The 26175-nt window shown below is 40.6% G+C and overlaps 1 protein-coding gene across 1 annotated transcript in view; it reads right to left on the bottom strand.

Moving 5' to 3' along the window:
• pdlim4 (PDZ and LIM domain 4) overlaps positions 1-26175 on the bottom strand; it is a 42494-nt gene that overhangs the window by 5791 nt on the left and 10528 nt on the right. The window contains exons 3-5 of the mRNA XM_010790839.1: positions 18402-18483; positions 7896-8284; positions 6219-6376 (exon numbers count right to left, since the gene is read on the bottom strand). Of these exons, the coding sequence (XP_010789141.1) occupies positions 6219-6376; positions 7896-8284; positions 18402-18483 (629 nt within the window). The remainder of the gene's footprint in view (positions 1-6218; positions 6377-7895; positions 8285-18401; positions 18484-26175) is intronic.

The following is a 26175-nucleotide window of genomic DNA, read 5'->3' as shown; positions in this document are numbered from 1 at the left end:
TTCCCCGCTCTTTGACCTCGGTGTATTCTCGCTCTTTCCTGTGTGCTAAATTCAAGACTCTGGAGTAGTATTTCCTATTCAACCTAACTAAACAACCAGCAGGAAAAAAAAATCCCATGTTACAGAGTCAATCTTAAACCATCACACCGATATGCTACAATCACAGGAGAACCGTGAACGACACAAGGTGATTCGAGCTGACCTAAGAACAGTTAGTGAACAGAACATCTCGTAAAAGATAACACCTTGAGAACACTTTCTTCCTAATTCAAAAAATATATCTCTATATTTAGATAGGAATTAGTGATGAGATGCTTTCTACACACCAACTCAACCAGCTGCACCAAGGCTTATGTTATGTTACAAAACCTTTCAAAAAAGGTTATTTTTAAAACTATTCTAAGCAATTACAGCTGATATTCTGGTAGTAGACAGGGGCTTCTGCATTTACATGTATGGCAATTAGATATTTAGACTGAGCCATCAAATTAAATCATCATTCGTTGAGTTATGCCAGACTGGAATGCATGAAAGGGACATACTTAATACTGCATACTCCGCTACTCCAATATGTACTAATACACTATAAGATTTCTTCTTTCCCGATGTGCCAGCGGAGGCTTAAACAGGCTGAAGTCACTTTACACTGCACACCAGTCTAATTACTTTGCATCTGGCACCTGATTTAAAGCACTTTCCATCTCTCAGTAACAGTTAGCCTCTGACTGTGCCATGGTGCGTTTAAGAGCTGACATAGCTGGGTATGTTATTCCTGGGATTAATGTCTCTATTACCTAATTATGCACTCCAATGGAAAACCTTTTATGTGCAGCACACTCATGACATTCTCACAGAAAGGTTGACTAATAAAAAATCTTCACACCAAAGTCAGGCATAGATACAGAAAGCAGAATGAATGAGCGCTTGTTTAATCTTGCTCCTACATTATTAAATAGCCAGTCTACGTAGGGCCTGTGTATACGTTCCAAACGCAGACAGATATTTTTATTTGACAGACAGTGACACGTTGGGCGATTACAACACATTTCTCACCCCAAGCAACATTCACGGCACAATGTGTCTGCTACGCTGTGACTGCTACGCTGTGACTAATATCACCCAGACATACTGTAAAACAGCCCTCATCCTAACTCAAACCTGTCAAATGCAGAGGAGGAAGCCTCAGGGAATGTGATGCAAAGAGAGTCACAGTGTCAAAAGACAGCTGTAATAATATCATTTCAGACAGCTATGGTGGGATATTGTATTTACTTTTTGAGAAAGTAAAATAATAAACAACCTGGATCTGTTCTTGATTACGCTGCACATATACTCGCGTTGTGTGTCACCGTGGGATTTAAAAAGGGTTTTTATCAAGACTACATGTCAGATCAAATGTGTCAGAGAGACACACTTATAAACACTGGGGTCAAACAAGCAGTAAGTGAGAAAACAAGTATAATCAGAAGAGAAAGTGTTGAAATAAAAATGAATTACCGTAGATACGTTTGATATTCAATTTGAAGCATATATTGAACAAACCTAAGAATGACCCTTTCCTATTGCTTGTTTCACACCAGTACTTCAACGTTTTCAGCTTTCGTTCAAACAAATAAAAAAAGTGGCTTCACTTTGGGCACTGGAAGCGCATTTATAATATATATATATATATGAGTAAAGACACTGGACACTGGCTCTAGTGCTTTCTAAAGAACCAATCTGCTCTACCAGACAGTGAAGAGTTAAGCCCCTCACCACTGGCATCACATGTTTACCCCCAGTGGACCAGAAGTCTTGCTTGGGCTTTAAATCTTGTATCTTTTCAGCTCTGTCTTGATCCCTGTGGAATAACGATCTGCCTGGAATGCTCCCCCTACTTTTCCTTGGAACTTCCCATCCAGAATTGAATAACTCAGAGTGTTTGAAGGGGGGACGTGACAGATGTGATGTTTATCTTTGGTCACAAATACAGACAATTCTGATCAAATATACATATGAAGCAAAGTAAGATAAAAGTGGCAAACATTACTGGATGTGAAGATTCCCAGTATACATGTTATAATCCAATCATTGGACGAGTCTATTGGAAGTATATCATTTCCCGCTGTGCATTGAAGTGATGCTGAAGGATATCCTAGTAAGTAGAGGTCTTATTCTAAAAAAAGGACACAGCCTGCTTCCCTCCTGAGTAATTTGCGTTTACTAAAACTGGGTATTTAGAGCATCTTTCATACTGTTGTGACAAGCCATCTGCTGGAAAAATAACCACGGCAAACTGTTAAGCCACTCATCTGGTAATACAAAATGAAAGAAGAGTAGAAACTGTGATATTATTCAGGAGTTCCTTTAAACAAATAGGCTTGCAGTTCAAGGAACAAGTGACGTTTAAGAGAAGTCACAGGAATTTTGTTTATTTCTCTTTCCAGTTGTTAGAGGAACATTCCCCCATCACGTCTCCAGTCTGTACTCCCCTTAAATTCAACTCGCATGGAAATTATAAAATCCTGTTGGCAGCAGAGAAATCCCAAATATTCACATTCAATTGGAAACCACTTAAATTCGATCATATCTGTAAAGGCTTATTTGTATTGTAAGCCTATATAAAGTAAGTAATACCATGACATTATGGAAAAAACAGACCCTAATAATGGCACAATAAGTACAACGTTCTTTTGCTCCAACCATCCAACTTAAATCTAGTATTTAACTTTCACTGCACCTTTTCCATCCACATTGCAATCCAATCATGGCAGAGCCTGAGGAATTCTGGGTAAACTGACACTCTTGTTTGCTTTAACTTTAAAAGCCCCCTGAAAGTCAACATGGCCTCTACAGGGGCTTTCACCTTCAAAAGAGGAAGCACTACTGTGATTTAAAAGCCTGACGGCAAGGTATGCATTCAACAACAGGATGATTTGACTTTTGCTGGACATGATCAACTGTAAATTTGACTTCATAATAACCAAGAGAGAGACTTTATTTAACACTCTCACACAGATTAAATGACTCAGCCATACATCAAGTGACAGACAGACAGCTTTTAAAAAGATCCCAAATGTAAACCTGAGGTGTCTCACTGTTTCATCAAGGGCTTAACCTGTCAATCATCCTGTCAGTCTCCCAAAGCTGAAAGACCACCGACAGCAGACGGAAAAGGGTTCCTTTTAAATTAATCCATCAGCGGTGTCTCTCCCCCTCCAACCCCCTCCGTCTGTCATTGGAGTCGGTCTCTTTCTTTACCTCTCCTTCTCTCTCATTACTTTGAGTGTAATGGTAAGTGCTAAATTAAGGAAACAGTATGTTCTGGCTCTGCTCCAGGCCTCACTTCAGGAGCAGGCAGCGTTGCTTCTTGTGCTGTAGATAATCCGGTCTGCCCTCACATCAAACGTAGACCAAGCAAAGTGATAACTGAGCAGGAAGTTTTTATTCTGGCCCTGAGAGAATATTAGTCTAAGGGGAAACACAGCCCCTGCTTCAGTCAACCAATAGACGTATCAATCGGTTATACATTATCAGTTCAACAATTTGGTCAATTTTCAAAAAGTGTTATATCAAGGGTGTGATACACAGTTTTTAAAGAGAGAAAAGACCACTGTGTATTCGGCTTGAATTCTATTTCATATGGTTTTTTGTATGTAAGTATGTTTTCAGGAGGACAAATTTACTGCGTGTTGTTGTTGTTTTGTTTCATAAAAACACAAAGGGATTAGCCATCATTAGGTCCTCTAACAAAACACATCTGTACCAGTATTGGCATCCAAAACCCACATCAGTTAAGCCAGAGAATCACTGATGTGGGTTTTGGATGGTTTGACATTCAATGTAAAGAAGGGGGTTCTCCAATTTAACTAAGAGTTAAGAGTTAACATAGAGGAGTATACAGTTAGACCCTCCAGAAAAACGCGATTCTGCGATCGCAGAATTTACCGCATAATCAGCAAAATGACGCAGATTTTTAAAAGGCCGCATATTTATCAAAAGGCCGCATAATCCCCGCATTTTTCCACACAAAGTTGAGAAAAATGTTTTTTAACTCGTCTTGACGTGACGTCATCAGCTCGCGCATCACAGAATGTAAACAACACTGTATAGAGTGAACGTGTGGAGCTCACACGATAGAGAAAACACCAAGATGAAAAAATCTAATCCATCTCATTTACCGACGAACATTTCTACTAAAGACCGGGCAAAAAGTGGGGGGAAACTATTCTGCACCCCGTGCAACTGTGTGTTGGAGCATAAGAGAAAATCGACGGTGACGACCCACTTTGATTCATTCAAACATTCGAAAATGCTTTCTGCTGCTGCGAACAAGAAAGCCAAACAACTCACGTTCACCGAGGCATCAACCTCCAAAACCCTTTCGAGGGCTACAAGAAACGAAGTGAGTAGCCTACAAGATTGAAGCTGCAGATAACGAACGAGTAAATGAAAACAGAATGAGGCGGAGAAGTGTGTGTGTGTGCGTGTGTGGGGGGGGTGTGTGTGTGTGATTAAAAAAGCCCAATTGCTTTTACAATGAATAAACATTGAATGTGTTTAATTGAATAGTAAAGGGGTTTAACGTTAGTGGCAGGTTGTGTGTGAGAGAGAATAAATAAGACAGCCCAATATTTTAAAAAATTGTTATTCTTTTTCCCCGCATATTTAGCATATTTCGCAACTTTCCGCATATTTCGCAACTTCCCGCAATTTCACCGCATAAAATCACATAAAAACCCTGCATGTTTAATCACATAATCAAGGAATTTAGCCCGCGTTTTTCTGGAGGGTCTATAGAGTATGAAAAAATATGTATATTAAGGCATTAATACTTCTCATAGCGGACATGTTTCTGAGGTTTAAAAAAGTAACATTAATCATAGAAAATCCATGCTAAAAGGTCAAGAGCCCACTTCTTTGAGGTCCAGGCTATTTCCGCTTTAACATACCAACACTCGGATTATACATACGACTTAAACAACGTTTGCCATGCTGTGGGGGTAAACGCAGAACCTGAAAAAACTGTTTTACTTTGGGGGATTAGCCCTCCTCTGCTGCTGTCAGCATCACATGACTCGTGCTCAAAAGCTGGAATGTTGAGCGGTCAAAAGGCAAACAGGAAAACTATATTTCTCACTTTATTGTCCTTTCTGAAGTTGTTTTTGCAGTAAACCAAAACTCCCCCCCTGCTCACCCGTAAGTGAGCTATTTAAAGCGATTCATCTTTCTCCAGCTCCCTCCATCTCTCCTTTTCTGCCTCTCTCACTTATCCCTCTTTCCCCTAACCTCCCTGTCTAGTGTCTTTCTATAAAAGGAAAACTATGCCAGTAAGACAGAGCAGATCAAAACAGAGAGAGAGGAACTGCCCGAGCGAGGCAAGATGTTCCTTTTGGCTGGAATCACGACTCTTGTTTGCATAGGAGAAAATATTTACACTCAAACTTTCACCTTGATAAGTTTATAAATAACAAAGTATTTTGTGAGGATTTCTAGATGCACGCGGGTAAACCAGATGCTCACAATGTTAAAGCCATCTTAATAAATACTAGCTCAACAGTCTCAGTCAGTTTAACAGTATAGTCGTTTGACTGTGGAGCAGCAACGTCTATCAAAGTGAAAATAGCTGATATGCTGATTGCAAATTAGCGGGAATACAATATTTGAGAACTACTGATTTGGTTGGTGAACTGTTCTTCACAAATTACGCTTTCTCACTTTTGGCAGTGTGTGAGAAGTATGTTGTACTCTGATATTTCATAGATGCCAAGATAAATCAACAGCATGAGGAAATAATTCAGATGGATCTATAAAAACGAAATAAGTGTTAGGCACAGCCCTATAGCTTTCACATGTATGCCCTTATAACCTTTTTACAATCAGTTCAATAGGTGTGCTTCTGTCAGCATTTCACCACAGCATTGGCCGAATTCATTTTTCAGTTCATGGAAAAGTAGCTTCACATTATGACACACACACACACACACACACACACACACACACACACACACACACACACACACACACACACACACACACACACACACACACACACACACACACACACACACACACACACACACACACACACACACACACACACACACACACACACACACACACACACACACACACACACACACACACACACACACACACACACACACACACACACACACACACACACACACACACACACACACACACACACACACACACACACCATCAGATATCCCTACCTCCATCCTCAGCCTCCAGGATTCCCTGGAGGTATTTGAAGGAGCCGGACTGTTTGGGTGCAGAGACGGGCTCTTCATAGTCCTGCAGCATCTTGTAGACGTCTGACTGCGGGTCGAAACCATTGCGGCTCACAGGGGATTGTGAGGGAGGCTCCGGGCTGAAAGACACAAGGGAGGAGAGATATTATTCTTCTGCTATCTAATGAATGGTGATTAAAAGACAAAATACATCAATTTAGAAAGAAAACAAGGTTCGATGTTCTGACAACAAGTGAATGTGCTGATGTTAGGGTGATATGTATTTTCGTTTGTTTATTGTATTACATATGGCCACTGTTTTGTGTCTTTTATCATGTGATGTCCTGATGTGATGTTTGAGCAAGGAAAGAATGAAAGGAGCCAAAGTGGCCTTAACAGAAAAAACAATAGATGACAATACCCAGACCACCGGAGGCAGAAAAAGAAACTCGACACGCTGAGACAGCAGAGGTGGACGCTCGGAGGGGAAAACCAAAGAGTACACGTTATAATCTGCGTGTGATTCCACAGGCATGAAGTCTTAATCACAAAAGCCCTGTGCTATGGATCTGCATGTTCAATCACCCATCACGTTTTCCTAGAGCTAACAGGACGGATCCCATTCATGTGATACATTCAAGCCTCTGGGAGAGGAGCAGGGATGCTGACGGATGTGTTCCAATTCTGTCACACTCTACTGCACGATTGTCTCCACTCCAGGAGGGAAGGGATCAATGCAGTCTGAGCGTGTGTGTGTGTGTGTGTGTGTGTGTGTGTGTGTGTGTGTGTGTGTGTGTGTGTGTGTGTGTGTGTGTGTGTGTGTGTGTGTGTGAGAGAGAGAAAGACCAAACTGGTGAACATTTGACTGAGTGAGTGAGAGACAGAAAGGAGAAAGAAAGTCAGGAGAATGCAGAGACATTGTGTACCAAAATAATTAGAAAACATGATTGACAGGGGGCATTGAGCAGAGATAAAATGGTTTTAAACTGTGTTTGTTTGTACTGCACGTGTGTCAGGGACTAGGAAGTTAAAAAATCCAGTCCTGGGGAGCGCTGAGTTCTGGAGAAGATGTTCACTCTGAGAATTAACACACAGATTTACAGCCTGCTCTAGTGGTGCACCACGACAAAGTGTTTCTCCAGTCCACAGGACCACCTGTGCACGTGAGTCTAAAGAGATACAAAGTGTGTTTATATCTGTTATGGTAGAGAGCACATGAATACTCATAATTGATGCTTTAACAATGTAAAGGTTAATGGGTTTAAGAAGCAGGCACCTAACCCCCAGTAACAATGTTCTTATTTCTTTTACACAAACTGAGTGTCTATTAAAAGATTTTCACTGTTTCCAATCACTACATGGATACTATTCACTGTTTCCAATTATAAAATATATGAATTTGTTGAAGATGTGGTTTCTCTAGATTACAGCAAAGACATTACATTAAGTCTTCTTATGATGACAGGTCCATTATTGGCAATAACAAAAAGTGTGTGGTACTATATTTGAATTATTCTATCTTTTCGATACTTAAATCCATTTAAGAACTTTCTTTTCCAAACCCTACAGTTAGTATATACTAGTCCTGGATATGCAACAACCCATTTCTTTATATTTTGTTCTCTTTCTCCCCCTTGCAGCACAATTGGATCCCCTCACCTTTGTGAGGCGCTGAGGTTAAGGCCTCCCATCTTGCTTGGCAGAATTCTTTCTCCATTGCTGCCGTTTTGATAAAGTCCTGCTGGGTTGTTGAACTGAGCGCGTTCGTTTCCTTTCCCGTATCCGTAGCTGTAGCCGTTGTTGGATTTGGAGTGCCCGTTGTTCAGGTGGGGGGGCTGTGGAGCCGGTGCAGGGGGAGGAGCCAGTGGGGACTGTGGGGCTTGAGTGTACTGGGGAGCAGGAGGGTACTGGGGAGCAGGCGGGTACTGGGGAGCAGGAGAGTACTGGGGGGAAGGAGGGTACTGGGGGGAAGGAGGGTACTGGGGTTCAGGGGTGTATGAAGACTTGAGACTGGGACCACCATATCCGCTGGTGATGGGACGGAAATTCTACAAAGGAAGAAAAAGAACAACACTTATTCAAAAGACTCGATAAAGCTGTTAGTGGTATTGAAATCCTTTAAAACCAAGCACACATGGATACAATGGTAAAAGTGAAAGAGCATCATAGATGTAATTACTAATGTTAGAAAAAAAGAAAAAAGGGTAATGGGCCCATAACAGAATGCCTCATTATGTTTAGGTTGAGGAAATGAAAGTCAACAGAGAAAACAAGCCCAGTGGTGCTGAAAAACCACAAATCTTCAAAGGCGAATATAGTGGTAGTTCCTAAATGAGGCTTTGCAGTGGTGAGGGTTGAGGGAAAAGGCTTTTTCCACTTCATTTCTGTTTTTCCTTTTCTCATGGTAAGGCTTATTAACACAAAGCTTGTAATAGATTTCATGCAGATGATTTTGTCAAAACAAATTAAATTCTGTGGTGTAAATAAAAAAATGTAGTTTAGCTGCTTCTTGAACAGTTTATAGAAGCAGACAGAGCTCAGAAAGATTAACATATCATCTTTTTGACATGCTACTTAAAGTTTCTATATTCTTGCCACATAGATGCTCTGCTGGAGCTGTTTGGAAGAATCTGCACTAATTCAGGACAGATGCAGACACCTACACTTACGCCACTGTATACTCAGTGTGTTTATGCTGAGGTCAACGCCCTTTTCATGCATTTGCACAAACTGCACAGTGACATCACTGAGCCTCAGTGTTTACCACAGTTATCAGCACACTATAGTGATAACACTCACTGCCAGCCTGGCTTTACCGTTTCAGAGACTGAACTTCACAGATAAGACTTTTATTGCATGGCTCGCAGTGATGTCACCACCTCTGATAGTGCTTTGAATTTCAGAGATAGCCTGCAGTTTTGAAAGAATAAACAGGGCTGCACATTATCATAACTTCAGACTATAAACATCTTAGATGAGAGAGTGACTTGTTTATAAGTTAGGCAATGCAGTAGGATTGGAGACAGTCAGACTGCTTTAACTGTGAGCCACTGGTCTGTGTGTGTGTGTGTGTGTGTGTGTGTGTGTGTGTGTGTGTGTGTGTGTGTGTGTGTGTGTGTGTGTGTGTGTGTGTGTGTGTGTGTGTGTGTGTGTGTGTGTGTGTGTGTGTGTGTGTGTGTGTGTGTGTGTGTGAGAGAGAGAAAGAGTGTGTTTTGAGCTCAAGTATCCTAACCACAGGAGGTGGAGGTTCACAGCTTCTCCAGAAAGGACCCCTGTCATTTCAACAGATGGGTCTGCTGGATGTCATCCTGTCCTTGGTCGGACCACACGCACACACATGTACTGACACACACAAACACCCAGGTCTTCTGTAATCACTACCTTTCAGTCCTCCTACACCAATAAGCCCACATATTGGACACAAAATGTCTGTCATTGCCCTGCCTCCTGCAGTTAAGACAGAGAACTTGAGAGAAATGTAAAACCACTTCTTCCTACTCGGCCCAAAACCTCGGACAGTGAAGATAGATAAGTCCAGAAACCCTCTGAACAAAATGCTAGCAGATAGCTATTGATGGTTAGACTTCGTAGAAGCAGTGGGGAGTCAGCGCTCAATGCAGCTTTTCTTCCAGAGCCAAACCCTGTTTGGGCTGGATGTCAGAAACACCCAGCTCTCTGTGGCTCTCTCCAAGTAAACCAGACACTCTGAAGCCTGGTGCTCACCACACGGCCCAACCAGATCCTACTCGTTATCTTTAGCTCTATTTGCACAGATGGTGGACCTCATGTGACTTTAATCAAAGGTTCCCTCGACCTCTTTCTTTTTCTGAATATAGAAAGAATTAGGCCATTTGATCATATCAAAGTTATATTAATGAGCATTACCTGATTACATTGACAGTGCTTTAAAAATCTTGATTCCACTGTTGCAAAATGCAGCTCCAAGAAAAACTCTCAGGACATTAACATCTACTGATTAATAATCCCAGCCATGCTATAGAAGAGTTCAAGGACGATTTAAGGTGGATTAGAAGCACAGTTTGTTTGGGACTGCGACTTACACTTTAATGATTATTTCAAATCCTCTACATTTTTCCTATAAAAGAACATTTCTGCCAATGGATATTAATGTTTCCTCCTGCTTTCTTTAAAGTGCCCTTTTGAACCTAACTATCTTTTATTTCATAACTTGATTAATCTGACGTCTTTCATTTTCCTGAGAACATACCCGATATGGAAGGGTGAAGTTCTTCAGTGTTTTTAGTTTTAATGAAAACCCATTATTAATTTGTCATATTCAGACAAGGGCTAAATCTGCAGATAACAATCAGAACAATAACCGTAAGACTGTAAGGCGAGCTTATTCATGTCTGTCCTAAGAATAAAGGAGCAAGCGGAGGAAAAATCCCCGTATTATATTACACCGCATGCAGTGGCTTGACAGTAAAGACATTTCATTTATGACTCCTAATCTGTACAAACATGACATGCGAAGGAGGACAGGTAATTGCACGCTAACATATAAGGTGATAAAAGGGTAAGAAAAACATTCCTGTCTTGCTTTATTGACAAGACGGGACATTTTCCTGATGGAGCAATGAAGCTCATTTTATTTACATTGCCCCAAATCACAATTTTGTCACTTATGTGCTCAAAAATCTGAACAAACAGACCCTTGATTTAGTTGAGGCAGAACAATATAGACATTGACTTCAGTGTTTTATAACCTGGACTCTATTTTCTCTTTATGGTAAGGACTTCAGAGAGGAATACAACACTTTTCTCTACCCCTGTACACACTGTTGAAATCAGTTTAATAATCAGTTATGATCTTTAAGACACTAAACTAAGCTTTCTGTACCCTAACAAAAAAATCTCCTCCTAGAACTGTTTCCTCCAACTTTCATTCTTTCATTCAGGTCTTCACTGTTGTTTTCCTGTCACCGCTTGTGATTTCCATATTTTGTCAAACACAGGCTCGTCAGTGGCCAAAGCAAACACTACTAATGAGCGTACATTAACGGTGAGCAATTGCCCCAATAATTGACCAATTTCAAAGATTGTTGTCCTCATTAGTCACTTAGACACAAAAACATGGGAAAATAGGGTCCAGGTTTGAAAAACAAATAAGAAAGAACACAGGCAGCACTCAGAGGAAAAGTTATATGTGAATACCTTGAAGGCCAATGGACCCCTTAAAAATGCTTCTCCGGGTAGATTTCCCTGTTGTCAGCAGTAAGTATATGTTTTACAATTCTCACCCTCACACTCCTGCTTGACATTGTGAATACTTCCGTTTCAGCTGAACCCCCCTCCCTAACCATTCCTTTTGTCTTTTTTTCTCAACACTTTCTCTGGCCTCACATGCCTGTTGCAAAGATATTTGCTCTGGGTGGATGGCAGATTTATAAGGCAGCACATCTGGTGCTTGCCTTATAAAAATGCCAGTTTGGTAACATTCAGGACCTGTAAGTGCTTTCATGTTGGTCTAAAGGTATGGTGGCTTGGATTCCTTTTTCTAACAAAAATCAGCTGTAAGCCAACTTACTCATTAAAAAGATGAATTCAACCTTTTCACTGCTGGACTACATATAGGTTTAATTGAGATTTTGGTTTAAGGTGACAGTCATGTTCATTTAGTGAATGCCTTATTACCCTAATCCCCCTGGAAACCTTATCGTGTTTTACCAATGTAGTCAAAACAGTTTAGAGTTAATATGAGCAGCTGCCAGCTGCAGTTTTATGTCCAACAGAGACTCAATAACGGTTGAAAAAGACCATCTGTGAGATCATCTATTTTCTAATTTCTCTCTCTTGAGCATGGTTACTCTTTCATTTTCTCCCAAATCTTGACTGCATTCCTCCTGGCTTGGATGAAAAGAAACTTTGAAAGGTAGAAAAAAAAAAAGTAAAGGAGAGGAATGAGATCCAAACACAAAAACTGCTTATGGGAACCGGCGTTGTCTATAAGCACATTCTGGCAGTCATCCGATTTCACTGACCTGTTTTACAACGGTAACCAAGCATGGCTAATGGTTCAGGATGACCGATGTCCGAGAACGAAAGAAAGACAGAAAAGAGAAAGAAAGTTTGCTTCTGCATGCATGTTCATTCATCTCTGTGTAAGCCCTTACAAACTGCATAATGTTTATTAGGGTGCATTCAACCAAGAGGCACCACGTCCCTCCTTTTATCAACCTGACTGAATGTTACCCTGATTAATAAGAGCTTGAATAGGAGAAGACTACAGTTTAAGTTTAACCACAGATTGGTTAGGGAGGCTTACACCAACACACCAGAGGAGGAGGGGCTGGGGAGGGGAAAAAAGGTGGAGGAACCTAATTGAAATCATATGCCTGTCTTTAAGCGAGAACACACAAACACAAATTCATGATAACACACACACACACATGCACAGCACCTCCTTCTTTTCTGCCTCCTGCATGGTTTAATCCCCCTGGACCTTCGAAATTAAGCTTTTCACATGGCGCTCTGCACCACTAACCAAACACAAACCAGCCCTTTATGGCTCCCTGGGCCTGGCCCTGGGTGCCTCTCTGGAGGGACAGACAAACAGGCTAGAGAGGAGGTAGCAGAGAGCTGACGTGGGGGGGTTGGGGGAGAAAGACCGGAAAATGGTAGAGTTGTTGGGCTTCGGGCCATGAGCATGTCTGAGAGAAAACAAATGCTTAAGGCGCAAAGGATTTAGCATTTGAATCAATTTAAATGTCATGCATTTGATCAATTTCCGGCAGCTGTTTAGAAACTTTTACTTCCATGTTGATCGTACAAAGTCACTTCTGGGTTGAATTAAATTTGGTAAGATGTCTCCAATTACAGATACATAATAAAAAGACATCCTACTTTTGATCAAAATTCAATGTTTAAGTTTATTAACTATCAGCAATAAGTTTATTGGTGATAAGACCAATAAGTTCACGCAGTTTATTTAAGACATCTGTGTTACTTTGAAGACTTTATAGTCTGGCAGAATAAGGTTAAATAAAAGTGGATGGTGCAACAGCAATACACTAAAATAACTTTCTTTGTTTTGGAATTTCCCAGTCTCAGTCCCAAAAAAACTCAGTATTTTCTTTTTTTAACCATCAAACTCTGACTGAGTCTGGATGGCTGCAGTATTTTGGTCTTTCTTACCCAAGCAGAGTTGCTCTCAATGACCCCGTCCCCTCCTCAGCATGCTGACAGCCAAGCAGAGCAGAGAGGGCTCCATTAGGAAAACCAAAAGACTGATTTGGACATTTCTGGGGATTACTGGCTGATTAGTGAACACAAACAACCAAATAAGTGGGGTCAGAGGTCTGTGATCTAAAGGCCTGCTGTGTGAATGACGAGTATGAGATTCCCTGGCAGGGGGTTGAGAAGCAGTGGACCTAGTAAACATATTTTTGCAACCAATGAGTATACTCTTTAATGGCCCCATATTGTTTTTGTATTAATGGTCTTTATGGTGTTTATCCAGTTTTGTACAAACTCTATCGTTCTAACTGGCCTTATTCACTATTGATCATTCCTATTCATAAATATGCATCTTAGAAAATTACGAAGGTTTACAACTTTGCACTATTTTGTGTTTTTAAAAAAGGCAAATTATTCTCAATGACAGATATTGGAAAGTAACTGCCTTGTTCTATTCATAAAACTATTTTGTATCATGCACACATTTTTTATCTGAAGTAAAATGTAATTCCAAGCAGTGAAGGAATTACGGTCAATAAGTCATGCAAGGACTCCATCTGTCAGCTCGTATTAAAGCTAGCTTCCAGAATTTGCCTTGAGCTGCCAGCTCCGGGGCTACATCTGGTGTGATCCAGACCTCTTAGCTTCCGCATTGTGAGGCCTCATTCTTTCCACAGGGCCATAGTGCTCCACCACAATAGCTATCACTTTAATAATAGGGTAGCGGAAATGAATGGCATTCTGATAAACAAACAAAAAATGCAGTTTGGTCTTAAATTGGACCAAAAGGCCATTCCTACCTACTTGAAACTGCCATTTAATTAAATGGAAGGAATTTCTTAGAAAACCTGAAATGACAGTAAGTGGTGGTATCATTTTACTTCTGAATAAAACTGCTCCGGGACTAAGACAGAAAGATGTACAATGAGATAACCATTCACAAGGCATAGAGGCATTTTCTTTCCAAATCGGTCTTTCTCATCGGAAAAAGTTCCAATTTAAGACGATGAGGTGATGAGATTATGAAGGTTTCGGCAGTATATGTGTTGAAGCCACGAGACATTATTTCCTCACGGTCATCTCGCAAAAACTGATGTAACTTCCATCTTGAAGTAATAATTCCGCTAACACTTTAATGCCGCTGAGGAAAATATCAGATGAACAATCAGAATCAGATGAGGTCAGGGGCTACTTAACAAGGCCTTGACACAACTCTCACAGCCAAAGAAGTGATGCAGAACCAACACATACCCTTACTTTTTTACTTACTGTGCGACACATCATCATTATCTCAACCTCCCACCCTGCGTTATCAAATTATTTCTATTTCAGGAAAGTTGTGTGTCACATCCAGTAGTCTGTGCTCAAAGACATGAGGAAAGTTCTTTGGAAACACATCATACAGTTGCACTGAATACCCCAAAACGTTGAACACCCAAAAGCAAAAACACTTGCTTCAAGTCAAGTCATAGAGTCATACACTTGTAATGTATGCAGTTCCCTCAGTCTTTTATTAGAGTCTACCCTGTTCCTGAGGTGAAAGGAAACACCTCATAGCTTCCATGTGACACTTCCTGCTCAGAAGCTTATTCCCACAAGTGAGACTGGAATTTCCAGTCAGTCAATGAATAAAACATGTAAAGGGAAATGATAAAAAAAGAGAATGTCCTGAAGACTGGCGTCATTGGGTTCGTTGCTACTCAGGAGCTGCTTATTGGGCTCTAGTAGTAGCATTCTGATGTAGAAAAATATTGCAATGTTCTTAGTTAATGGGGTCAATCTAGAGACGAAAAACACCAATAAATGCCTGTGTAGGCCAAAAACAATTTGTGGTCATTTTCAAGTAGAATTGTTTTCTTTATAGCTACAAGCCCTGGTGTGACTCAGTTCTCACCCTGTTAGCCGAAGCATATTGAATCAGAGAGTGGATGACGGACGAACAAACCTTCAGGCCACCATAACTGCCCAAAACTGGCTCATCATGAAGTCACTGTGGGCCAACTGTTTCACATAGTTCAGTTTGGAGATGGTTCATCTGGCGTGAGAGAGGCCCCGGTGCATATATTGTTTCCATTGAGGAACAATTGGCATTGTTATGTGTCGGAGTAGATAAAGAAAAAGAGAGCCTTGGTCTTTTATGCGACCCCGGGGAGCGGATGTTTCCTCTCTTCATGCACAGAAGAATCCACCTGAGCGTGGCGATAAAGTGGCTCTGACTCTGCGGTTTCCAGTTGTCCAGGTTTGTTTCATTAAAAGAGACTTTAGGGAACATTTTGAAGGTTCAATGAGGGAGAAGGAAGGACTGGATAAGATGTTACAGAGATACAGTAGACCAGACCTAGAGAAAAGTGCCTGAGAGACAGAATTACTCCTCTAGCACACCCGAACAAAAAAGTCCTCCAGTCATGCACTTCAGTATTCTTATAAATAGTTGTGCTGATGGTTAATCTCTCTCACAAGTTTGTTATTTTCTTGTGTTAATCAAAACAAGACCAGAGCTGGTGTTGAGATTATGAGATGAAGACTAGAGCAGAGTTACTGTTAAATGTATCCACATATGAGTTTATAGCTCAAATTACACACATCTTCTTCTCTTTTTCGTTTCTGGGTAGCCGAGAAAATATTTTATTCAATTCTAATTGTTGGTAACATGTTATCGGGTTAGTTTGTACTTCTTTTAATCACAATAGGAAACGTGTCATTTCTGTGGCTACTGTATATGTGACCCGCTCTATCGAAATCAGTCGGAAGTCGCAACGGCTCATTTCAAAATAAACGTGGATTTGCATAAAAAACTATTTTTTCGGGGTTCGGGTGTTTTGTTTGATTTTAAACAAACAAAGTCTTGGCTTTCAGAATATGAAACTTTTATTTCCAAACTCACACGATAAATACATTCTTTAAGCTTGTAAAGGGAAGATGACAGGCAATCTGCTCTTCCGCAGCGCCGCTCCCCCTCCCTCCGGCTGACATTATGAATGTAAGCGTAGAGTAATCATAAATAACACGGCAGGGTCCGTTACAGTTTGTTTTCATCTGATTTCAATTAAAACAAAGTCTTGGCTTTCAGAATATTAAACTTGTTTCGGCAAATTCAGATGATAAATACAACTTTGAAGCTTGTAACGGCATAATTACAAGCGGAGAACGGAGTAACTTAACGTCACAGCAGGCATAACAACAGCCGGTGTTTCTCGTGAGGGTTTCCCCCGGGAAACAAACGCAAAACGCAAAACTACACACACGTATACACACACACTCGCACACACACACTCGCACACACACACTCGCAAGCTTCCCCCAGACCAGTAATCCAAACGAAAATATCTACCCTCCGGACTATTTTGATCATTTGCTAATAATCAATCAGATCGATGGATTCCAGAGAAGAGAAAACTTTGAAGGCCTTTTTCTCAAAATGATGACTCGGTGACAGTCATTATATAATGTGACATATTTCGCTTAATATTTGGAGTACAAAAACAATCCTGATATCATTAGAAAGCTAGGAATATCCTCTTTCCAGCAGTGTATACAACTCAAAATGTGTCTTCGGGTCAATGCGACTGATTTCGATAGAGCAGGTCACATATAGTACAAAATATACAATAGTGTGCGAGTGAAATATCATTTGATGGGAATTCTACTCTACTCTCACAGCCACAACAACAAAGATGAATTACATATGCTAAAGCTTCTTTGACTTTCATCTCTGCCACTGAAAACAATATTTTCCTGTAAGCAAGACATCAAAACTCCCATTGATGAGTGGACAGATGGATTTCACTTAGCTCTTTGTGTGTCTGTTCCACCCTTTTTCAGACAAGGAGACCCTGCCACAGAGAGGGCTGAGAGACACATCAGTCCAGACTTCACAACTTCCACAATACAATACATGACAAATGGACACCCGCATGTCGGAGCCACAATATGCTCATTGTTTGTCTGTTTCAGTCACAAAGTCTTCTCACACACACACACACCTCCTATTCTCTCTGTGCTCAAAAAACCTGTTGGCTTGCCAGCACTGGAAAACTTGGGAAAGATCATCATGCCTTTGACGTCCATTTGGCAGCTCGTACGATTGAAGAACAATCAAGATACTATTTCAAAACCATTCCAGTGAACAGTGGGACGCATTATCTCATTTATATCATGTGAATAATAGCGTACATGCAATTTAAGGATCCAGTGTTGTGGCTGTTTCCATGGATTCTGTTTGTGGTATAAACAGATTGAGACGACTTGAGTCTCACACCCAGGCACAGACCTGCACTTTAAAGTTATGACCCATGATCTGATTGATCCTCTCGTGGCTGATTCAGTACGAAGCAAAAGGACCCTTACACAAAGCAGTAGATTTTGAAGGCTTGAAACCATGTTCACAATAAATCAAACCAGTGAAATGTGTGCAACACAAGAAGCTACCTAGCGCTTGAAACTGGTTGGTTAGTAGATATGCTTTTGAGCAGCATAAAACATGCTTAGCTTAGTAAAACACGTAGAATATAATCAAATAATTTGCTGTAGCTGATATTTCATGAATAGTTACAGTGTAAGATCCTGTTCATAGGACCTAACCCTAACCAACCCTAACCTTAATCCTAACTTTAAATATAATATATCACAACTGACCTTCTACAATCACAACCAGAACCAGCAACCCATCTCTGTATGTTTCAAATATATATTTTACCTGATGTGTCTCCCCACAAGGCAAGAGACAATCAAACCTATTAAAAAAAAGTGACAAATCCAACGAAAGACGTCACCATCTTAACTAATGTGCAGGTTCTTTCTGTGTCTTTCTTTGGTCTGGTGAGTAATTTAACATGTTTTCATCCGAGCACTGAAACTCAGCACAAAAAAAGCACATGGGTTTTGATAGCATCCAAGTGGGTGTGAATAGAAATGTAGAGCAACCATTGTTACTTGTGTTTTTATAAATCCAAAGTAAACAGTGTTTACCTGTGAGTCGGGCTCCATGTAAGGGCTTGTCTTGCCATCTTCACTAACTGTTGGCGACCACACTCTCTCTCCCGATCCAGACCTGAAAGACAATACCCATGAGAGAAAGAGTCAGATAAGTGTTCCGCCATCCAACACCCAAGTGTTGAGGAATGCAGTCGTTTATGCTGAAAAGTATGAATTTTCCTTTCCACAGAATATCCAGTGTATAAAGTTTCATTATTTCTGAGTGGGAATGTTTGAAAGGAAACTGGAAAAAAAGGGAATGCCAAGACACATTTAACTTAAATACTAAAAGAATGACATTAAGCTGGGAAATATAATGACTTTGGCTTCACAGTCGTTTGATGATCGAATTGTATTGAGATTCAAGATATTCAATTTCATGTTACATGATATCCTGCTAACTGCTGTACCCTTTATGTGCAGAAAACACTAATCTCTGCAGTTAAAAAAAAAATTCATATACTGCACTCGTATTTCCATTTTAAGGTGTGTGTGTGTGAATATTTGGATTTGTACATTTGGCAGGTATTCACATTAGGAATGGGATACAGCTCATTCTGGCCTCCTCCCTCTGGTACAAAGATAAAATCCTCATCACATCATAACTCAAGGGTACAAACTATCAAATGTTTCGAAAAACACATTGCATTTTGGGCCATGATTTTTCAAAAGGAGTGATAACTGAATTACTAGTATCTGAAGCTTCCCCCCCTTCTGTTCGGATTACAAGTGATAGACTCCAGTTGCATTTCCCTACAAGAAACTACATGACGTACTGACTGGCAGAAATGATAAAACATTATTTACAACACTGCTGAATGGGCCAAGTCTGCATTCATAAGCAGGGACCAACATATTTTATTTCCAGATAATTCTAAGGTTTGATGAAATTAATAGAGTGGAACACATTTCCCATGCTGATAAAACATAGCAATAAATCTTCAGTGGCATCACTCAACGCTTCACTTGCAATCCGTTTTCACTTTCAAGTTATGTGTTAAAGTAATGGCAGTCTACATGCCATATCAACAAAAGATATCTGAGGGGAATTCTTTGGTTCGACGGGTTGGGTGGGTTTTGTATCCATGGTGTTGGCTCAGCAGTGGGAAAGCATCCAACTTCCAAAAGAGTAACACCAGGAGATCAAGCAGATCTACTAAAGGACACTGCATCTACCCTCTTTTCTTTCACACTTCCACCCATAGGACATGAATATCAACTGTGAGTGTGCTGCATGGATCCATGGACCCCACAGTGAGGGAGGATTGACGTCTGAAGAGGTGAGGTCATCAGGCTGCAGCTGGCACAGCGTTGGCTGAGCTGAGGCAATGCTTCAGATATGAACCACGGAGGTGTTGCTATCAAGGACACTCTTATGAGGCGACGAGTGTCTGGCAGACTGCGTGGGCTGACATGCCCCTCCAACGCCAGAAAGCCGACGTGTTCTCAGATTGTTTGGTTTCGATGGTTACCGCACAAACAGCCCATTGAAACAAGTAAATGCTCAGTATTAAATGGCCTATTTGAATTGACATTTCAGAAGTGCAAAACAGAAAACAAGGAATTTTTGCGTTCATCCATCTAAATGGAGATTTAAATGGCTACGCATAGGTGGAAACTGTGAGAGGCAGACCAGCTTGGGATTTACAGTGTTACACTGTTGCATTCATTAGGTCATTCTGAAGAGGGATGTCAGTAATGTTTTTATGATTAATTCCACTTGCTACGTGACTGCTAAGCCTCTTGGCTGCGATTTCAGTTATAAGGCTTCATGTTTACAACTGGATGTCACACTGTAAATATTGAGCAATGGACATAATCAAGTATTTTAAATGTACATTAGTACAGCAAAGAAACATTTTCGTGCACACCACTTTGGATAAGGACAATGAACTGTATTGTTTTTTTGTTTACCGCTTTAGCATGTTGTTACGTATTGAGTCAGTAGGTGAGGAATCAGGATCCAGCTGTTGCTTTACATTCACCAACCCGTGAATCATCACTAACTTTTTTTTTTCTTCTCTTCTTTGTTTTTCTATTTCCTCCGTCTGTTTTTTTTTTTTTTATAAGATCCAAGGTGAAAATCGAGCCTGAGCCATAAAAGACCCTCCTAGCTTTTTTCAAATTGAATGATCAATTTCCCATATTTACTTCTACCTCCTCTGTTTAGGTGCACTTTCTTAATACATTTTCAAAATGATAAATAGGACAGGAATGAGTAGTTCCAGGCTCAGTCCTTAAGTGTTGTCTTTGATTTTCATCCAGCATCTGCTTTGAACTGTATAGTTCAGATTTGAACATTATTGAATATAGATAAATGGAAATAAAAGTGGAAGACAAAGAAAACTCAGAGACCACACGTTTCTGAAATATAGATCCACATGTTCTCATATTGTTAAATTACTTGGTTTTTGTTTTCAAATGGTCACAGTTATCATCGTAAGGAACTTCAAAGAGCAAGGACATGATTTAAAAGATCACATAATATTGGCCATAAAAGTACTGTTAGGATTATAAAAAGAAAGGAAAAAAACTACCAATGTCAGAAGTCTGAATAAGAATAGGAAAATAGACAAAATCAAGGGGAAACAAAGAAAAACAATACATGCAGAGAAAATAGAAAGTCTCAGGTCATCAGAACCACTTTCCTATGGTCATATTTTCCCTTGCCTGACCTCCCCCGTCAGGTTTAATTTCCTGATCGGGGATATCTGGTTTTTAAAGTGCTGGACGAGTTTACTTTGGCTGCAGAGGATCACCATGTTCGAGGAGGAGCATGACACGAGGCTATAAAACCAAATGCCCTCAAATTAAGATGCGGCTGATCACTGAACATTTCAGGGTTCACCGAAGAGACTTGCCCCGATGCCTCGCTCTGTGAAACCCATCAGAATTGTTTTTTCTATGATACGTTACCAACACTGGAGGAGTTCCTTTGTTATTTTGTTATGTTAGAAGAGTCTAAATGTTTTCTCCCCTGAGATTGAAGGTAGACAACCTCCTTTTAAAGAGGATGGGGGTCTGATCTGAACACTTTTGGGGTGTCACTTGAAAAGATCGCCATCTGGGAAATGACAAGATCGATGCAAGTGATGAAGAGGGAGGTTTGTGGTCTCCCCCATCCTCACAGCCTTTCAAACTCTATTGATGGTTCACCACAAAAGAAAGAGACCTTGGGAGAGCGTGAGAGGAATGATGCGATGAAGGGATGATGAAGGGGAATCCAGCGAAGCTTGTAGTGGAGCGCTGTGAGTGTGTGTATTTCTTTTTGTCTTCATCGCAGCTGGAGTCCTGTGTTCCTTTTGGTCCCATGCAGCCTCGTGCATAATTCCTCAACTGTGAGTCACAGGTCTGAGAGTCAAAGAAAGGCAGCAGGGGCAAGTCTTCAGAGGTCTTTTCTCGGCTTGTTTTCCCTGATTTCACATTATGCTCTGCCTTTGTTTTGCTATGATTCGTAATGATTCATTTAAATCCAAATTACCTAATGCAAATGTTGCTTTAAACACAAAAACGGCTAGTTTCCTATTACAATGTTCTTGTTCTTCTGTGGCCCCAATAGAATAGAATAGTTTTCTAAATGTCATTGTTAGTGTTTTGAGTTGCACAAATGACTCCAATAACTGGTATGTTTTAACATGTTTCTGTGTTATTTGGGGTGAACTGGTCCTTTTAACTATAACTATCTGCATCTCCATCCGACCTGAAGCTAATACATTTTCCTTTCAACAGTGAGTTAAACTGAAACAAACACAGCAGGGTGTCCTTCCTTCACATGAACAAGACACACAGCCAGAGTAACACACACAGCTCAGACAACATGACTCATTTCTCAGCACATTTCACTTGCCACCCCAGCATGATGCTTTCCGAACTGCCTGACCAGCGGTGGAAACACATCCAAACCGCCATCATCTGTCTCTCAGGCCTCTAAACCACATGGCCTTCTCCAATAGGCTCTGGCAAACGTAGAGAAACAGCAGGGAGGTGAAAGCAGGTTGGAAGAGAGTGAGATGAAGGGAGATATAAAAAAGACATGATGCATTAGTGAAGGAATTAGGTTTGGAGAAATCATGGAAGAATGGTTGATGGAGAAATCAAAGGATGAGCATGAAAAGAACAACAAGGAGGAAATAGAGGAGAAAAGGTTTCTACCACAGCTGGTTCACATGCTCAAAGACTAAGTTTAGGTCAGAGTAAATAAAGGCCAAGCAAAGCAGACATGACACAGTCCATTGTGTGTCTGTCCGAGTCCTCTGACATTACAATGAACTTGGATAGTGTACGTGTCTGTGGTGGGGGTGGCGGACATTTTTCCTTCTCAGCGAGATGACACAGCTCAATTTAATAACTGAAGCCAAGAACTTACAGAAAATAGCAAGGGTGTTTCACCTCACAGTGGAGCGTTGACAGGCCTGGATCAGTAGAAAGGCCTGAATGAAATGGAAAGCTGTGGTAAAGCAGCGGTGACCTCAGAGCACTTTCTTTCTGTTTGACTCTCCTTGTCTTTCTTTCTCTGTTTTTTCCCCAATTAACGTGTTTCCTTTATCTTCTAATCTTTCTCGTAACTTGGTTGCTGTATTTACAGACCAAGAATACAAGAGTCATTGTTTAATGTACCATACTTTCCATTTTCTGCATCAATTGTCTTCTGTACATGGATAGATGAAAGTCTGACTATGATATGATAATTTGCTATGGCCTTCTTCGCCACAACAAAACTGAGCTCTGGTGGCAGATAGAGACCTTTTTATTATCATGGAAGGAACACCAACGCAAAATAAGTTAATTTATTTTGGAAGAATTGTCTTTGAGAACTAAATGTCCTTTGTTTTGCATGTAATAACCACAAAAGTCAACATCATAGTGGCGCAAGAAGGAAAGGACAGGTGACATCAAAGTCAGTAGAAATAATTGCCTGTAAATTACACAAAAGAAGAAAATCCGGGAGAACTGACATTTATGACAGTATATGAGAATTTGAAAGGTGAAATGTTCATCAAATGACCGCATTCATGGGGAAAAAACTACAGGGCTGAATTTTAATGAAGCTTATTTTTTTCAAATGTAGCTTTCAAGAGCTTTCTTGGACACCAACTTCAGATGTGGAGCACTTTTCAAAATGCCCGGTAATAGGAGTTATGAAAAAATGGGGGTTGTGAAGTAATAAATGCAAAGACATTACAAAGGAACATTCTTGTGTTATACAAGACCTCAAACTCAGATGTATCCAGTATACTGTAATTTTGGTTCTCAGCAGACGTGTAGACTCATATATTTGTCTATCGGCAGCAACACAAAATTATAGGTCTCCCGTTTCTCCCTCTACGACTCTGAGTCTGTTTCGAGTACTTTATGAGCTACGCTTTTAATGGAGGGCTGAGAAGTGGTGACCTCTAAAATATTATTTTCTAGTGAGTCAACGTGAGTTATTTGAGTCACTCCCAACTTTCTTTTTCTCTTTTAGTTTACTCCATTATTTCCACAACTGAGGGGTGTTTCCAATAAAACCAATCTCCTTCAATAAATAACCTAAGTACTAAGTTCAAATGAATAGGAGATCCCCATTCTATGGATTTTAATGTTTAAATGGAGAACATACTGCCTTAATGAGGGAACATTTTCAAGGTTTTGAAAATGTGAAAACCTGCCTTAGAGTTGCTTTGTATTGTGCCGTTTTTATGTCAATATTTGAATCGTGTTTTAGCGGTTAATAAGTAGAGGCCAAAACCATGACCTATTTCATCCTGTTGATGAAGGTTGAGGTTATTAGGGCGGCTTTTGTTTGTCTGCCTTGTCATAGTGACCGTTGCCGTTTATTATCCCAACTTCCTGTGCAGCTTTATTCCTGCCAAAAGCTACCTCACACTGGATGTTAAAGACACCCAATGTAACACTTTAATCCCCAGGCTATGGATTGAACAGAATTGGAATGAGATTGAACCTATAAACAGCCTGAAATATATATTTGACTTAAAGTGTGTGTGAGAAAGTCTTGTTTCTTTATCTTGTGTTTTCATAGTGTCCAGTTGGGATATTCTATTAATATTCACTTTATTTCAAAACTTGTGGTGACGCAAGTCCCCTATCTCAGGGAAAGAAATTCAACTATTGCTTCACTGTGTTGTCTGGGTAATTGAATTTCCATCAATGTACCCAGCAGAAAATGTTGGCAGTAAACCAGCAGTCGAGGCAGAGAAGAGGCCATGTGGATTTCTCACTTAGTCACTCTGGTTCACCGTTCCTCTATTTGGCTTTGACTTCTCTTTGTCTTGCTCTCTTTCCACCATTGTTGTTTTTGTCTTTTCTCATAATCCACACCTTCAAGCCATGCCTTTATTCAACTCCTATCTGTCTGCTAGCCTAAAACATCATATCCATTTTTTAAAGCCTTGTTTTTCTTCTCCTTGAACCCCTGTTGCCCTGCCCTTCACCAGCAGTTCATTTCAGCTCAGCGCTCTGGAGCCAAAGGTGCATGCCTATCTCTCAGACACGCCTTACCCTGCTCCTGTCCAGCGGCAGGGCAGTTCAGACTGTAATTATTCAAGCAATAAACTGTGGAAAGGTCACATACCAGCAGATAACCTTGTTTTGCGTCTGCTGTGTTGCTATCTCATCAGTTTCGATGGAAAATTAAGGGGGGTTGATGAACAACATGACTGTCTGGTGGTTTACTTGTGGTTATTTTATTTAATCACACTAAATTACATGCTGTAATGTCTCCAACAATTTTGACTTCTTAAAGGAAGATTGAAGCCGAAGTTAAGGTGCAAGGGGCTAAGTGAGGGAGTTCCTTTTTTTGTGGTCATGCAGCTGCAGAAGAGCTTCCCCAGTCTTTGCGCTGAATACTACTTTATGTATCCTTAAATAAATTAACCATCCCTATGTGGATAAACCACTTAACGCTCAGCTTGATATATGGATGGATGGCTTCTACTACAGTCTGTGGGGAAAGGGACGTCTGTTGCATGCTAGAGTGCATACTATAAAGCACAAACACAGTGGAAATAAAGGAGAGAGAGAAAAGTGCTTCTCTGTCTGAATGTAGGTTCCTGCAGCATGTGTGAAGCTTTGCTTATCCGACAGGTCAGATTACTCCGGGATTTATTCTTATTTCCACCACATCTGCAAGTCAACATGGTGCTCCTAACCATTACAGGAAAGAGACTGTGTTGTCTGCTGCCCTAAAAGGACAGAGCTGAGGCACCATTTGGCTAAACCACACAGTGTTCTTCATCTGAGAGGACGGGATTCAGAGGTTGCCAGATTCGCTCTGCACTTTCCAGTAAGCTGGCTACACTAACCATCTAATAGAAATGTGGGAAGCAACTGACATTTCAGTTTTTCCTTGGTTAACCCCCCTCCCCTCCCCCTGTCATTAACTGTTTAGATGGATGATTTCCTGTTGACAGAAACATGTTGCTTCTGTCCTTCGCTTTAGGCCGAATCATCCATCCTTACATGGCCTAAGAAATATGTTGAGGAGTTAATTTTCCAGCCTTATGTCCTGGCAAAATGAGCAACATCGACCTGTGAAGTCCATTTCTAAAGGTCACTGTGTGACTCACTGTATGCGCAAGCCTCATTTACTTTGACAGCGCTCTATAGGAGCAGAGAGTGATTCCTTTAAACCGACTCCACTGTACCAAGCTGAGCAATCGACCCGAAATAGAAACAATGTGTTCCTGGACCACAGGCAGTAAATCACCTTTGTCACAAAAACGTATTTCCCAAAAATTGCAGTTAATGAGCTTAAAAACTAAAACCAAAA

The sequence above is a fragment of the Notothenia coriiceps genome, unplaced genomic scaffold (assembly GCF_000735185.1).
Source record: "Notothenia coriiceps isolate Sejong01 unplaced genomic scaffold, NC01 NC01_scaffold00001471, whole genome shotgun sequence".
In the NCBI taxonomy this organism is placed as follows: domain Eukaryota; kingdom Metazoa; phylum Chordata; class Actinopteri; order Perciformes; family Nototheniidae; genus Notothenia; species Notothenia coriiceps.
This window is presented reverse-complemented; position numbering and strand designations above follow the sequence as displayed.